The 14,057-nt window shown below is 46.4% G+C and overlaps 1 protein-coding gene across 1 annotated transcript in view; it reads right to left on the minus strand.

Moving 5' to 3' along the window:
* LOC147727101 (RING finger protein B-like) overlaps positions 1-14,057 on the minus strand; it is a 677,508-nt gene that overhangs the window by 427,275 nt on the left and 236,176 nt on the right. The window contains exon 11 of the mRNA XM_086963055.1: positions 8,304-8,389. Coding sequence (XP_086819181.1) covers positions 8,304-8,389 — 86 coding nt within the window. The remainder of the gene's footprint in view (positions 1-8,303; positions 8,390-14,057) is intronic.

Genomic DNA, 14,057 nt, shown 5'->3' on the forward strand with positions numbered 1-14,057 from the left:
TTCCAATAAGCATGTTTCCCCATATGGGGTACCTCAGGGCTCTATTTAAGCCCTTTCGTTATTCAACGAGTATGTCAGATCTTCATCCAACATTGCAGAAGATGCTAGGTTGTCCTTGTTTTCCTATTCAGATGACACCCAGATTATCTTCTCCCTCTCTGCTGAGGAAACAACTGTGACATCTGCTTTGCAGCTAGGTCTATGTAATATTGCATCTTGGATGCAGTCTACTTTTCTTAGACTTAATGGGAAGAAGACGGAGGTCTTGATCCTGAGGAAGAATAAAGACCTTTGGGGCCCCCAACAATGGCCCATTGAAATGGGTGCTGTCCCTGAAACTTCTTGCAAACAGTGGGGGATGGGGAGAGCACTCCTTTTTTTTGATTAATCTACGTGTAATCCTACTCTAAAATCTGTAATACAATGGTGCTCAGGTGTAACACTTGCTCTCTCACAAGTGTAAAAGAACAAAGAAAAATAATGCCACCGAACACGGTAGCCTCACACTGGGCACTGTGCACTGGTGTCCCTAGGGACCTCAAATGATTATTAAACAATCAAATAGTCATCAACTATCGGTCAAAATTTAAAACAAAGACAGATAGACATTATGAATCCATTGTTTTCATCGATTGTATTCATCAATGAGATTTGATTTGAAATACGACACATATGAATTACATTAACAATAAATGATCAACTCCAGTTCTTCAATGTACAGTCATTGTGTCATGAACAGTACTTATGGTTTTCATCAATTTAAACAAAAGATCAGATTTTTTCAAACAGCCCGATGCAACGTCCCTTCTTCATGGGCAATCTGCCTGAATGTACCTAGCACGTACTTATCAACAAAGAAACTCCCGTGTGTCCTGGAGTCCAACAGCGCAAGAATATGTGGGTAAACGAAATCTGTATCAAAAATGATTAAGTCAGTCGGAAATTGCACCGCCGTCCCGACGAGGAGCACACCCAATGATGAAGCATGACACCTAGCGGGCTGGGTGTGTGAGGGCATTATATCCAAAAGGAGGAATTCCCCTTCCCCTTTTCGTGATCATTGAACATTAGTCTGGTCCCTACATTAGTCACTATACCTTCATCCCATTAGGAACTGCATACCATTTTCTTGTTGTTTTCAGTACTTGGGCACGTATGCTGGACCTCTGTTAAAATAGCCCACCCTTGTTTCCCCTCTTGTCGATAGATCCAGCCATATGGCCATACTAGCAAAGAAGACCCATTCTTTCCGTGTCATCAGGATATAAATGGACACAGTTTTGACTGTCTTTGGTATCCAGGGCTATGGAGACACAGAGGAGTATACCCTCATTAACGTCTAAACTACTCCTTGACTACAGTGAGATACCCTAAACACAATAGGCCCAATACTTTTGAAGGCTGGTGACACATTGCCAATACTGGGTGGGGACTTTAATGACACCAAGGCTCCAGACTTAGACAGGTCAAAGACAACATGAAACACAGATCCCCAGCATACCCCACTATGACATTTTGTATGGGATGTGGGATTAGTTGAAATGTGGAGACTTCTATTCTGGGGCCAGAGGGACGTTCTCTGGGCTGGAATACAGGGGTGATAATCCAGGTATACAGGGGCCAAGTATCTCATCAGGGGTATTTTAGACAACTTGCCACTACTGGTCACTATGGGCAAAAGTGGTTGGCATGGGATGGAGTTCTGGTGATTTAATGCCTGGGAGTTACAGAACCTGGAGACCATCATGCAACTCAGAAGGGATTCTGAGACATAGTTTGAGGACAACAATGACTCAGTAAGCTCCCCCGCCATCATGTGGGATGCATAAAAAACTGTCCTATGGATGAAATACAAACCCTGGTCGCAATGAAGAAGTGAGCCACAACAGATAGACTACTCACTCTAGGACACTGTTTCCTAAACCTTGAGTGTAGGGTTACCCTGTTGACCAATGCAGCTGCCTTCTGACAGCTGAATGATGCCAGGTAGGAACACCACAATATGTCAGAATCAGCGGCCCATGGCCATTACCTGGCAACCCGGAAGGAACTCTGTGATATGAGGAAGAAAGAAAGCCATCTCATGGCCTGGCTGAGTCATAGACAAGAAGAAGAGATATGTAGAAGAAATCATTACCCCTGCACTGAAGATGGTAAACAACAGCAGGGACAAAGTCCAAGAGTTCGTTGGACACTACCATGCACTATACACTGCATGCTCACAGGTGACTGATCAGGAGGCTGACCACCTCTTGGCTACACTACGTCTCCCATTCCTGCTGCAGGATGATGTGGAAATGTTAAAGGCTGACTTCACTTTAGAGAAGCTGACCGGGCGCTCACAGCAATGCTGAGTGGAAATGCACCAGGGCCGAATGGCCCATCCGTCGATCTGTTTAAAAGACTGGCTGAGTGGTGGGTTTGCACCTATTGCGAATGTTTGAGCACTTGTGCACGCAGAGGTGACTACCTACTGACCTTCCTTGTGCACTCATCTCATTATTATATAAAAACGGTAAGTCCAGGACTGTTTGTGGATCTTACAGCCCAATCTCACTCCTCAGTGAAGAGACCAAACTTCTGGCAGCTGTGTTGGCTTGCAGGCTCAACATTGTTATCATGTCAATCATTCATCCTGATCAAAATGGGTTTATGCCTCGCAGGTGTAACCAGCTGAATTTAAGTAGGTTGTTTAGTTGGCTCGACACAGTGAGGGAGGTCGTAACTCCCCGAGCCATAGTCTCCACAGATGCAGAGAGAGCATTTGACTCCATCCATTGGTCCTATTTGACCTTGGTCTTGTGGCGCTTTGGGTTCGTAACCTTCTTTTGTAGCTGGGTTTCCACACTATATAAGGACCCACGGTGGCGGTAAGAGTCCGGACATCTGTTTTGATTACCTTATGCCTTATTGTGCATTCTAAGCACTCCTTAAGCAGAAACACATACTATTTAAATTGCTAAGATCAGAGCTTCAGATGCCTCTATTGTGTGAGCACCATAGGACTCACGAATGCTCCTCTGTTGATCATGGCTATGATGGTAAGCCTATGAAGGGATATCTGGCACGTGGAGTGGGTGTGGCCCAATAATATGCTATCCCTCTCTAAAAAACTGCAATGACATGAATCTACTCAACTGTTTCTTCTCAAACCTTACAGATGACACACATCTTTTCGGCCCAACCTGAGGGACAGCCTATCCTCATCAGCTGGCTTACAGCTGCTTCTGCACTTGCCTTAATCAAGCATACTTACATATTGATTTTCCTTGTTGCTGTTTGAGGCTCTCCTCACATTGTGGGCCTGTCTTAATGTGCCAGTGTGCCCTCCATGTAATCAAAATTCTTCAGCCTGTGTGGATTTTTGGATTTCAGCCCCAGTATGAAAGGGTCTTTTTGTATATGTTTTGTCCGCTCACTTCAATAGGTGCCAATGCTGCATTGATGTGGGCAGTCTTTTCTTGTCGCAGTTTCAGCCTAACTCAAGACTAAAAAATGCTTGCAGTTTTAACTTAGTCTCTTTTATGAACGACAGCTTCTGATAGGACGATAAGCACCCCCAAAATACAATTTCCTCTTTGAGGTTTTCAGTGGTGCACCTGCTCACATATATATCACAAGTGAAAGATTCACAGTATTTCACCAGCTCCTAAAAAGTAACATATTCCAATAAATATTTCATAGTTAACTGTTGCATAATGATAATTTGGAATCAGGTTGGACAGTATGAGAAAAATGTTCAACATGACACTCCCCCCTACATAGCATCATAATAGTGACCTCTTCACTGCACCATTATTTCCTCTGCTGGTGGCTAACATGATGTCGGCTTATATGATCCATATCTTTGATCGTAAGGTGTTGAGAAATAGCAAAGTCTTCGATGGAGCAGTGAGAATTGAATTATCAGAACTGAAATTGATGGATTGTGATGGGATCACATTTACGTCAAATTATTCTATGGTAGGTAGATCAAAATAGATCAAATACATTTTCAATAAACATCAGACAATAGAGCAACAATTATAAAAATATTTCCAGAGGCTCCAACGTTTGCATATTGAAGATGATAAAACTCCATGTAAATTTTCTCTGCAGATTAGAAACTGAAAACATTTCAAATAAGATGGGGATAATATCAATTAAAGTTTCTAACATAAAATCTGAAATCACCTGTATCCTCGTTCTTTACCAAGAGTCAACATACAGTCAGTTGTGCTGTCAAGTATGGGATGTCATGGGATGGGATGTTATACCGCAACAGTCAGTGGGGTAGACATAGACTGCTATCACAAGAAGAAATAAGGTGGATCAAAAATTACAATCACTGGCGGGAAAAAGAATGAATGAGTGTGGGCATCTAATATGCTTTTAATTCTACAATATCCAGCAAAATATCTGTGTAGATATTAAAGTGGAGAAGTGTGGCTCAATGGTTAGAGCAGGCAGACCTCGATGCAGAGCTCTGTCCAGGGACCCCGGTTCGATTCCTGTTCGATTCCTGCCCCAGCGGGTCTCAGGCTCATTAATTCCCCTGACCGGATATTCTCGCCTCAGTGCCTATTCTGATCATGGGTCCCACGCTGCAACTCCGGCTAATAGCTTGCTTAGTCTCAGGCGCGCAACACCCATTGGGCTCACCGGGCTTCAGCCCCCCCCCCCCCCCGTCGCCTCCTCTGCCCGGGCTAAGATGACACGCACTGAAATGGTGCAGGAAGGCTGCGCATCCGATCCGAGAATGTGATTGTTTTAATGATTTCTGAGAGGCCCAGCAGCCCGAGCCAGACAGCGAGCCTCTGAAAAGTTTCAGCGAGTGAACCGACCCCCCTGGCCTGACCTCTTGTGTTTCCTTTAGTGTGGCGCAGAGGTGAAATCCTTGCCTGAAGGCAGGGATTTCACCTAAGCACTTGATGGGTTGTGAGCATGGGGTGTGAAGATGTGCACAGCAGGGGGAAGGCATGGCCAGTTAAGGTGATGCTTTTCCTTTGTAAAGGAATTTCTGCTGGCATCTTAGCACAGGGTGTGCTGTCTGTGCACTTGTATAGATGTGTATTCCATACAAGTGCACAGACAGCAAACCCTGGGCTATGGCGCCAGCAGGAATTAATTTACAAAGGAAAAGCTTCACCTGCACTGGCCATCCCTTTCCCCCTGCTGTCTGTGCATTTGACCCACATTGATCTACACAGTGAGACCTTCGGGAGGGGCTGGATGCCAGGACACAGTGCTGCTGATCAGCCAGACTCCACAGTATAGTATCAGAAGAGCAGGCAGCAGTTTTTTGTGTAAGTTCCAGTAACTTTAATGCATTTTTCAGCACAGCATTACCTACTGCCTGCATATCTAGGTTACTGTGAATGTTGTTCTTGACTTACATACATAGAAACGTCAAAGAGGACAGTCCCCTCCAAATATGCAAATGTAATGTAAGTTTGTAGTGTTTATTTTTTTTGGGGTGCTAGTGGGTAATTTTAGAGTTCAGGGTGAGTGTGGGTTTTAGGGTGCCAGTGAGTAATTTTATGGTTCAGGGTGGGTTACGGATTGGGGTGACAGGGGGCAATTTTAGGGTTCTGAGCGGGTATGGGTTTTGGGATTCCAGGGGGCAATTTTAGGGTTCAGGGTAGGTATGGGTTTTGGGGTGTCAGGGGACATTTTAGGGTTCAGCGTGGGTATGTGTTTTGGTGTGCCAGGGGTAATTTTAGGGTTCAGGGCAGGTGTGGGTTTTGGGATGTCAGGGGGCAATTTTAGGGTTCAGGGTGGGTATGGGTTATGGGGTGCCAGGGGGGAATTTATGGTTCAGGGTGGGTATGGGTTATGAGGTGCCGGGGGAATTTATGGTTCAGCATGGGTATGGGTTTTGGGGGTGCCAGGGGTAATTTTTGAGTTTAGGTCAGGTGTGGGTTTTCGGATGTCAGGGGGCTATTTTAGGGTTCAGGGTGGGTATGGGGTGCCAGGGGACATTTTAGGGTTCAGCATGGGTATGTGTTTTGGTGTGCCAGGGGTAATTTTAGGTTTCAGGGCAGGTGTGGGTTTTGGGGTGTCAGGGGGCAATTTTAGGGTTCAGGGTGTGTATGGGTTATGGGGTGCCAGCGGGGAATTTATGGTTCAGGGTGGGTATGGGTTATGGGGTGCCGGAGGGGAATTTATGGTTCAGCATGGGTATGGGGTTTGGGGTGCCAGGGGTAATTTTAAGGTACAGGGTAGGTGTGGGTTTTGGGGTGCCATGGGATTAATTTTAGGGTTCAGCGTGGGTATGTGTTTTATAGTGCCAGGGGTAATTTTAGGGTTTAGGGCAGGTGTGGATTTGGGATGTCAGGGGGCTATTTTAGGGTTCATGGTGGGTATGGGTTATGGGGTGCCAGATGGGAATTTATGGTTCAGCATGGGTATGGGTATGGGTTTTGGGGTGCCTGGGGTAATTTTAAGGTTCAGGGTGGGCTTGGGTTTTGGGGGGCAAGGGGGAATTCATGGTTCAGCATGGGTATGGTTTCTGGGGTGCCAGGGGTAATTTAAGGTTCAGGGCGGGTATGGGTTTTGGGGCTCCAGGGGGGTGATTTTAGGGTGCAGGGTGGTATTGGGTTTTGGGGTGCCAGGGGGTAATTTTAGGGTGTGGGGTGGGTATGGGTTTTGGGGTGCCGGGGAGGGATAATTTTAGGGATAGGATGGGTATGGGTTTTGGGGTGCCAGGGGTAATTATAGATTTCAGGGCGGGTATGGGTTTTAGGGTGTGAGGGGGTTAATTTTAGGGTTCAGCGTGGGTATGTGTTTTGGTGTGCCAGGGGTAATTTTAAGATTCAGGGTGAGTGTGGGTTTTTGGGGGCAATGCATCAAGCTACCAAAAATATGTGCTTTAATTGTTGTCCAGTTTCAAATGCAGAATTCACCACATTTTTTTCTCAGCTTGACCTGAGCATTAACCGATCCTGATTATCTGCCATTTTAGCTCTGCCCCATTGATTTACATTTGCCACGCCCCTTCATCTGCCATGTTAGCCCCCCCCGAAATTAAGACCTAGTTGCGCCCCTGCTTAGTCTCCACAACGGCCCCACAACGCGAGGGATGCCTGGTCTGCACCATGGGGGTGCCCAGGAGTGGACACTTCACAGGGAAAGCCAGGAAGGGTTCCCTTGCGGTATTCGTACAAGCGCCGGGAAACCCACTGCGGGTAGCTGTGCGCTATACATGTACAAAAACAAACAAAGATTAGACACCATAGAGGAATACTACTAGACATGTACATTATTACTTGTGTTTGATCACATTGTGAAGCAAGGGAAAATTCTCTTGATGCAGATATGCATACATTATTTGACTTATGTGAACGCATTAAAAATACATCTTTATAATGACACGAATGAGAGATGAACTTTCTTAAGTTCTGTGTGGATCATAGAATGGTAAATGGCCAATCCGAATGTAAATTAATTTTCCATTAGATGCCATAGAGGTCCTACATAGACGAACCTTTGAAGAATTATAAGGCAGCATAAAAATACTACTAGTACTTAATTTAAGAAAGAAAGACAGTGCATCACTGCAAAAGTAGTATAAACAAACCTAAATACTCAAAGGTAGTGCTACTGGAGGACTGGAGGTGTTTCACCTCCGGATGCCCCCATGATCTGCATGGACCACGGTGCAGAATGTATCTAGTTTAGAAGTATAATTGCTGGTGCTGGCTCGCACGCACGCTTTCTGACCGTGCTGCTATCCCCAACTGGTGACCACCTCCTCATCAGCTGCTGTGCTCAGCTATGGTCCTGTGGAGAGTTCACAAGAGTGGGATAGATGCAGCAGGAAAGCCAGCCAGAAACGGCCGCCAGCACATTGGTCCTGGGTGCCACTTCTGGCATCCCGGGTTCAAACATGCTCCTGGGTGAGCGAGTGCAAGAACGACAGTAACGCATCAATGTGTCCGCCCGTGATATCAAAATAACTCCTATCCCAGTGTTAATGGACTGCTTCCTGGTGCTCCTGATGAGAACAAGACCCAGCACTCCAATCCATTAGGACAAGCAGGAGGCTTAAAGAGATGTGCTACTCAAGTCCTTAAAGGTGTCTAACAGAAATAGGAAATGGGTTTCAGAAAGAAGTTGAGAACAATTTTAACTGTGTATTCTTAGTGACCTAGACAGAGAGGGGACCACAAAAAGTGCACATACATATATTGAACAGGGTACAAGAACTGTGTTATCTTTCTATATTAATACAATTATTCCACAGGTTTAATAAGAGGGATTTTACCAACTGGGAGAGGTAACATAGCGAGAGGTTGTGTGTGAACGGTCGCGGGTTCATGTACCTTGTCATAGTGTGCTGTGAATGAATGCTGTATTCTTCCAGTTGGTGTTTCCCCCTTGACGTCACACTGCTGCCACACCAAAGTACCTGAAAGAAACACAAATTACAAGCATGCCCTATTTTGTTTAAACAGTTATGTAATACTAAAGGTGGCCTAGGCAAGAGCTGGTGAAAGCACCCACGTTTAGAGCACAGCTATTTTAGAAAGGGTAGATATAGCAAAAATGTCAAACACAGAACAATGCGGTGGATGCATGACTATCACCCTGATTTGGGGTCCCCGAGATTCACAGCAGTTCAGACTTTGATAAAGACCTGTGTATTGTGATCATACAACCGCATATCAGCGTGTACTCTATGCATCAAATATTACCGAAAACCAGAGAATCCCGAGGGGCTCTGAAAGTGAGGTATACTCTATAATGGTCAGTGACTGGCATATTTTACACAGCGTAAATGGTTTGTCAATAAAGCTTAAACCCAGCCCAACTATTAGGGTCTGCTTTCTGTCCACCCAGCTGAGCACTTTGAAACAAAACCAGTAAGGCCTTTTTGGCCCGACCCCAGGTGAGAAGCCTAATAGCTTGGGTGAAAGGCATAGGACATGATTAAATTCTTGGCGGAGAGGGTTACTCCACGTCTGCTGTATTACAATCCCATTATATCCTATGGAACTCGTAATACGTCTGATGGGACATCTGTCACGTTTGTGCGGAGCATTCCATCCGCCAAGATCGTAATCAGGCATATAGTTTGCAGTGGGGTCACAACAACTTTCTCCATGATCCTGGCCAGTAATAGGAGAGTCACAGGGCTAATGGTTTGCACAATAATGGGTTTTTCTCTTTTAATGAGAGACAAGATTCCACCTTGTATAGACATAGGAGGCAAAGACACAGTAATGGTAAGAGTTGACTTTAAAGGAGGGTAGCACCAGTTACAGTAAAATTATGTAGAATAATCTAAAGAAACAGTTTTGGGGTAACCCAAACAGCTGATGCCCACCACTGCCAGGGAAATCAAAGTAATACAGCCATCTATGGAAAAGGACATCCTTTAGTAGGCACTGGCCCCTGTTGGCGCCCAATAAATTCAGCTTTTTATTCAGGTCTGAAGGAAAAAATAAGTGCAGTACTTTGTACATAGTGCATGTGGTTTGAATTGCGCTCTTGCCTCTATGGGAAGCCATTGGAGGATTTGCCGGATAGGAGTTAGTTGGTTGAACGTCTTGTGACCTGACACAAAGAGTGCAACCTTGTGTAGCACTGTTCTGAGTGAGCCTAGGTGAATTTGATTATGCCTGAGAGGAGTGAGATCCCATAGTCTAGTAGTGAGAAAACCAGTGCCTGAACAACAGTTTTAGGTCCTGTTCTGGGATGCATTGTCTGATTTCCCATTGCTTCATTAGCTGGCATCAGGTGCTCCTGGCCACGGCTGTGATGTGGTTTTGGAGGTCACAATAGCTGTCAGGGGTGAACCCGAGTGAATTGACATTCTGAGCAATCGAGAAACAGCCATCCAGGATAGGAAGCCAGTCTTGTACTTAAGTATAAGCTTTCCCAGAGATATCAGAAGAGATTCTGCTTTTGTCACAAAGCGTTTGAGATGGTTGTTTGACATCCAGGCTTCAATTTTTGTTGAGGGGCTGGATACATGGTGTGAGAAGTTGGGTTACTGGTTGAGAGGGATGCAACCCTTCCCAAGCAGCAACTACAATCCTTGTCAGGGTGAGCAACAAGCAAACCCCAAAATAAACCTGTGCTCAACCCTCTTGTATCTTGGCACAGAGTTAATTTGGAGGTAATATCTAAAGTATTTACGTAGCACTTCAAACAGTAATGAAGTAAAAACACAACCAATTTTGAAGAATAGAACCAAATGTAATGAATAAACACAAAAATCAGCAGAACTGGCGGTATGTAATTTAAAAGATTTAAGTGAAAATACCTTTCAAACCTGGCTATCTGGTCGCACGAGACCCGGAGAAAGTCACAAGTTCTGGTCAAGTGCGATGTAGCGTGGGTCCGATACAGGGACCAGGATAGTTCCACTGAAACGGTACCTTCTCAGTGCAGCACAGAGTCTTGTTTGTGGTGGAGGAGGCAGCAAGTATCAGGGAAGTGTTGCATTCAGTCATCGTTGTAGTATGAAGAGCAGGCCAGGCATTACGGAAAGTCATCACTATAGCACAAAGATCATGTTGTTGTCACAAGTTGTAAGGCCAGTGCTTCGTAGTGGTGCACCACACAACCGGTTGATGTTGTAGCACAAAGGGTCAAGTTGATGGAGCTTTGTGTTGGCAGGCAATACAAGGGACAAGGTTTTGGCACCAACATACCAGTTTGTGGTCGAGAAGAGCCCAAAACTTCAATTCAGCTCCACTGAGGCCACACCAAGGGTCCAGGACCTGAGGGAAAACACTTGAGGTTCAGGGGTTTACTCTAGCTGGATCTGAGTGCTGGTTCAGGTGGTTGGAAGCCTATCATGTCGCTATATCTCTGAACAGGAGGTCAGCTGACTAGACCTTGGAGTCATTCTGGGAGTCCTGGTTTCAGGTGTAGGTACAATACCTCTGACTCAGGTAGGGGGTATCACGGCAGCAATCCAACAAGGCAGCAGTCCAGCAGAGTAATAGTCCTGCAGGGCAGCAGTCACACAGAGTAACAGCCCTTTCAGCAGCACCGCAGTCCTTCTTCCTGGCAGAGTCTCCACAGGTCCAGAAGTGTAATAAAGATTTTGTTGTCTGAGGTCCAATATTTATGCACGGTGCCTCCTCTGAAGTGGTAGAAGCTTCTATAGGTTTCCCATGGAAGTGTATGGGTTTCCTACCTCCCCTGCACTGGCTCCAGACTAACTACAGAGGGTTTGTAGTCCTTTGTGTGGAGGAAGGACACAGTTTATTCAAGTGGAAGTAGGGCTGTGCCCATCTGAACCCTCCCATCCTGCTAGTGATGGCCCATTCAGTCACACCTAAGCTCTGTATTGTGTGTGACTATCTAGAAGGAATACACAAAGCTCTACTGTCAGATACACCCAGTGTTGTGACCCAAAGGAAGACTGCAGGCACTAAATGGCTAAGGCAGAAAAATGCCAACTTTCTAAAAGTGATACAAAAGGGGATGATGGACGGAGCGTTTGAGCAAATCAAACACTCACCCCCAGTCAAATGATCTGGGTTTAATCCATCACCATTCTTTAGCTCACTCCGCCACCCCAGTTCAGGCATGGTCATATGCAAATCAGTCTGACCCTGTGCCTCATGGGAACAGTCCAGCCCGAACTGCCAAGCCATCTCTTCCCTGGACCAGAAACAAGCATCCTGGGACCGGTTTCGGATTCATAATCCTCATCAGCCAGGCTATCTTGAATCCAGTGGCAAAGTGAGCAAGGGACTCACGTCTGAGCATACCCTGCCAACTTAGGGCGAACAAAGCGATACAAAAGGGGATGATGGACGGAGTGTTTGAGCAAATCAAACACTCACCCCCAGTCAACTGATCTGGGTTTAATCCATCACCATTCTTTAGCTCACTCTGCCACCCCAGTTCAGACATGGCCATATGCAAATCAGTCTGACCCTGTGCCTCATGGGAACAGTCCAGCCCGAACTGCCAAGCCATGTCTTCCCTGGACCGGAAACAAGCATCCTGGGACCGGTTTCGGATTCATAATCCTCATCAGCCAGGCTATCTTGAATCCTGTGGCAAAGTGAGCAAGGGACTCGCGTCTGAGCATACCCTGCCAACTTAGGGCGAACAAAGCGATACAAAAGGGGATGATGGACGGAGCGTTTGAGCAAATCAAACACTAACCCCCAGTCAACGGATCTGGGTTTAATCCATCACCATTCTTTAGCTCAATCCGTCACCCCAGTTCAGACATGGCCATATGCAAATCAGTCTGACCCTGTGCATCATGGGAACAGTCCACCCCGAACTGCCAAGCCATGTCTTCCCTGGACCGGAAATAAGCATCCTGGGACCGGTTTCCGATTCATAATCCTCATCAGCCAGGCTATCTTGAATCCAGTGGCAAAGTGAGCAAGGGACTTATGTTTGAGCATACCCTGCCAACTTAGTGCGAACAAAGCGATACAAAAGGGGATGATGGACGGAGCGTTTGAGCAAATCAAAAACTCACCCCCAGTCAACTGATCTGGGTTTAATCCATCACCATTCGTTAGCTCACTCCGCCACCACAGTGCAGACATGGCCATATGCAAATCAGTCTGACCCTGTGCCTCATGGGAACAGTCCAGCCCGAACTGCCAAGCCATGTCTTCCTTTGACCGGAAACAAGCATCCTGGGACTGGTTTCGGATTTATAATCCTCATCTACTCTGAGATTCTAGTGGTGCAAATCAATATGTAGGTGATGGTTGGTAGCAACATATAGCAGTGGGGCCACATCCTGGAATAGGGGTACTGAGGTTCTGTAAATTAAGAATTCATTCGTGCTCAGCCTCCATTTTGTGATCGCCGCCATTTTATGTTGCCCTCACTCAGGCAGCTCGGCGAACGCGATGTTTTTGTCGTTTCTGCCTTTGCGTGTCTGGTGGCTTCTTTGCTTATGTTTACTAACGAGTGTCAGGGTCTGGTCGAGTACACTAATTCCTGTCTGAGCTGATTAATCCCCGTCCGGACTACATGTTGGTTCACACCTATGTTTCCTTTTAGTTATCTTATCTGTTGTCCTTCGCTACACGTCTCATGCATTCTCCTGTTTCACAACTGTCCTTCTACAACACGCAGCTGTGTTTTCTCTACTTGTAAATAACCCTGGGCGGGCAACTTCGCTACGTCCATGAAGTGGGCGTAGTGTTGCCTACTTCGCCCTTTGCAAAGTAGGCGAAGCAGGCAACACTACGCCCACTTCGTGGGCGTAGCGAAGTTGCCCACCACCCGCCTCCCTCCCGCCCTCACTAAATGCTTAAATTACCGTAAAAAGGAATTATAACACCACTTACCTTGTCCTCTGCGTCCATGGGGCTCCCTCTCGTCATCGCGCCGCCGTCTTAGATACTAATGCGCATGTGCGGCCGCCCGCACATGCACATTTCTTGCGAGAAATGCGCATGCGCGGGCGGCTGCGCATGCGCATTAGTATCAAAGACGGCGGCGCCGCCGGCGCGATGACGAGAGGGAGGCCCGGGGATGCAGCGGACAAGGTAAGGGGTTTTATAATTCATTTTTAAGGTAATTTAAGCATTTAGGGTGGGCGGGTGGCGCATACTGGGGCTACGCGAAGTGCGTGGGTGGGCGTAGTTTTTTACCCACTTCGCGTAGCTTTGCGAAGCCCCACTACGCCCACCCTTACTTGTAAACCAAATTGTGTGGATTCATTTGTGATTTACTTAAGGGGTCGAGTGACAAACAGAACCGGGAACTTAAGTTGCTTTGGTCTGAAAACATTGTCTATAACGTTTGCCTATAGCTCATGCTCATGTGTGATTACATTTTGTATTGTATTGTATCGTATTTAAACCTGTGCGCCACGGAGTTAAGTGGCAGTCTCTTTTGAACCTCGTTGTACTGACGACTTCTAAGGCCACTGTACTAGCTGCAGCTAATAAATACCATCTTCTACGCCAGACGTAGAGTCCGTGTCTCTGTTTTGACAAGGCAGGTGAATCCCGAGGATTTCAGGCGTACCCTGCGCCGCCGAGCCTTAAGGCTGCGGTTCTCCAGTACACCAACAGCAAGGAGGAAGCAGAATGATATGGGTAATAGGCAGTCACAAGAGACTACAGAAAGCC

The sequence above is a fragment of the Lissotriton vulgaris genome, chromosome 3_1 (assembly GCF_964263255.1).
Source record: "Lissotriton vulgaris chromosome 3_1, aLisVul1.2, whole genome shotgun sequence".
NCBI classification, from domain to species: Eukaryota; Metazoa; Chordata; class Amphibia; order Caudata; family Salamandridae; genus Lissotriton; species Lissotriton vulgaris.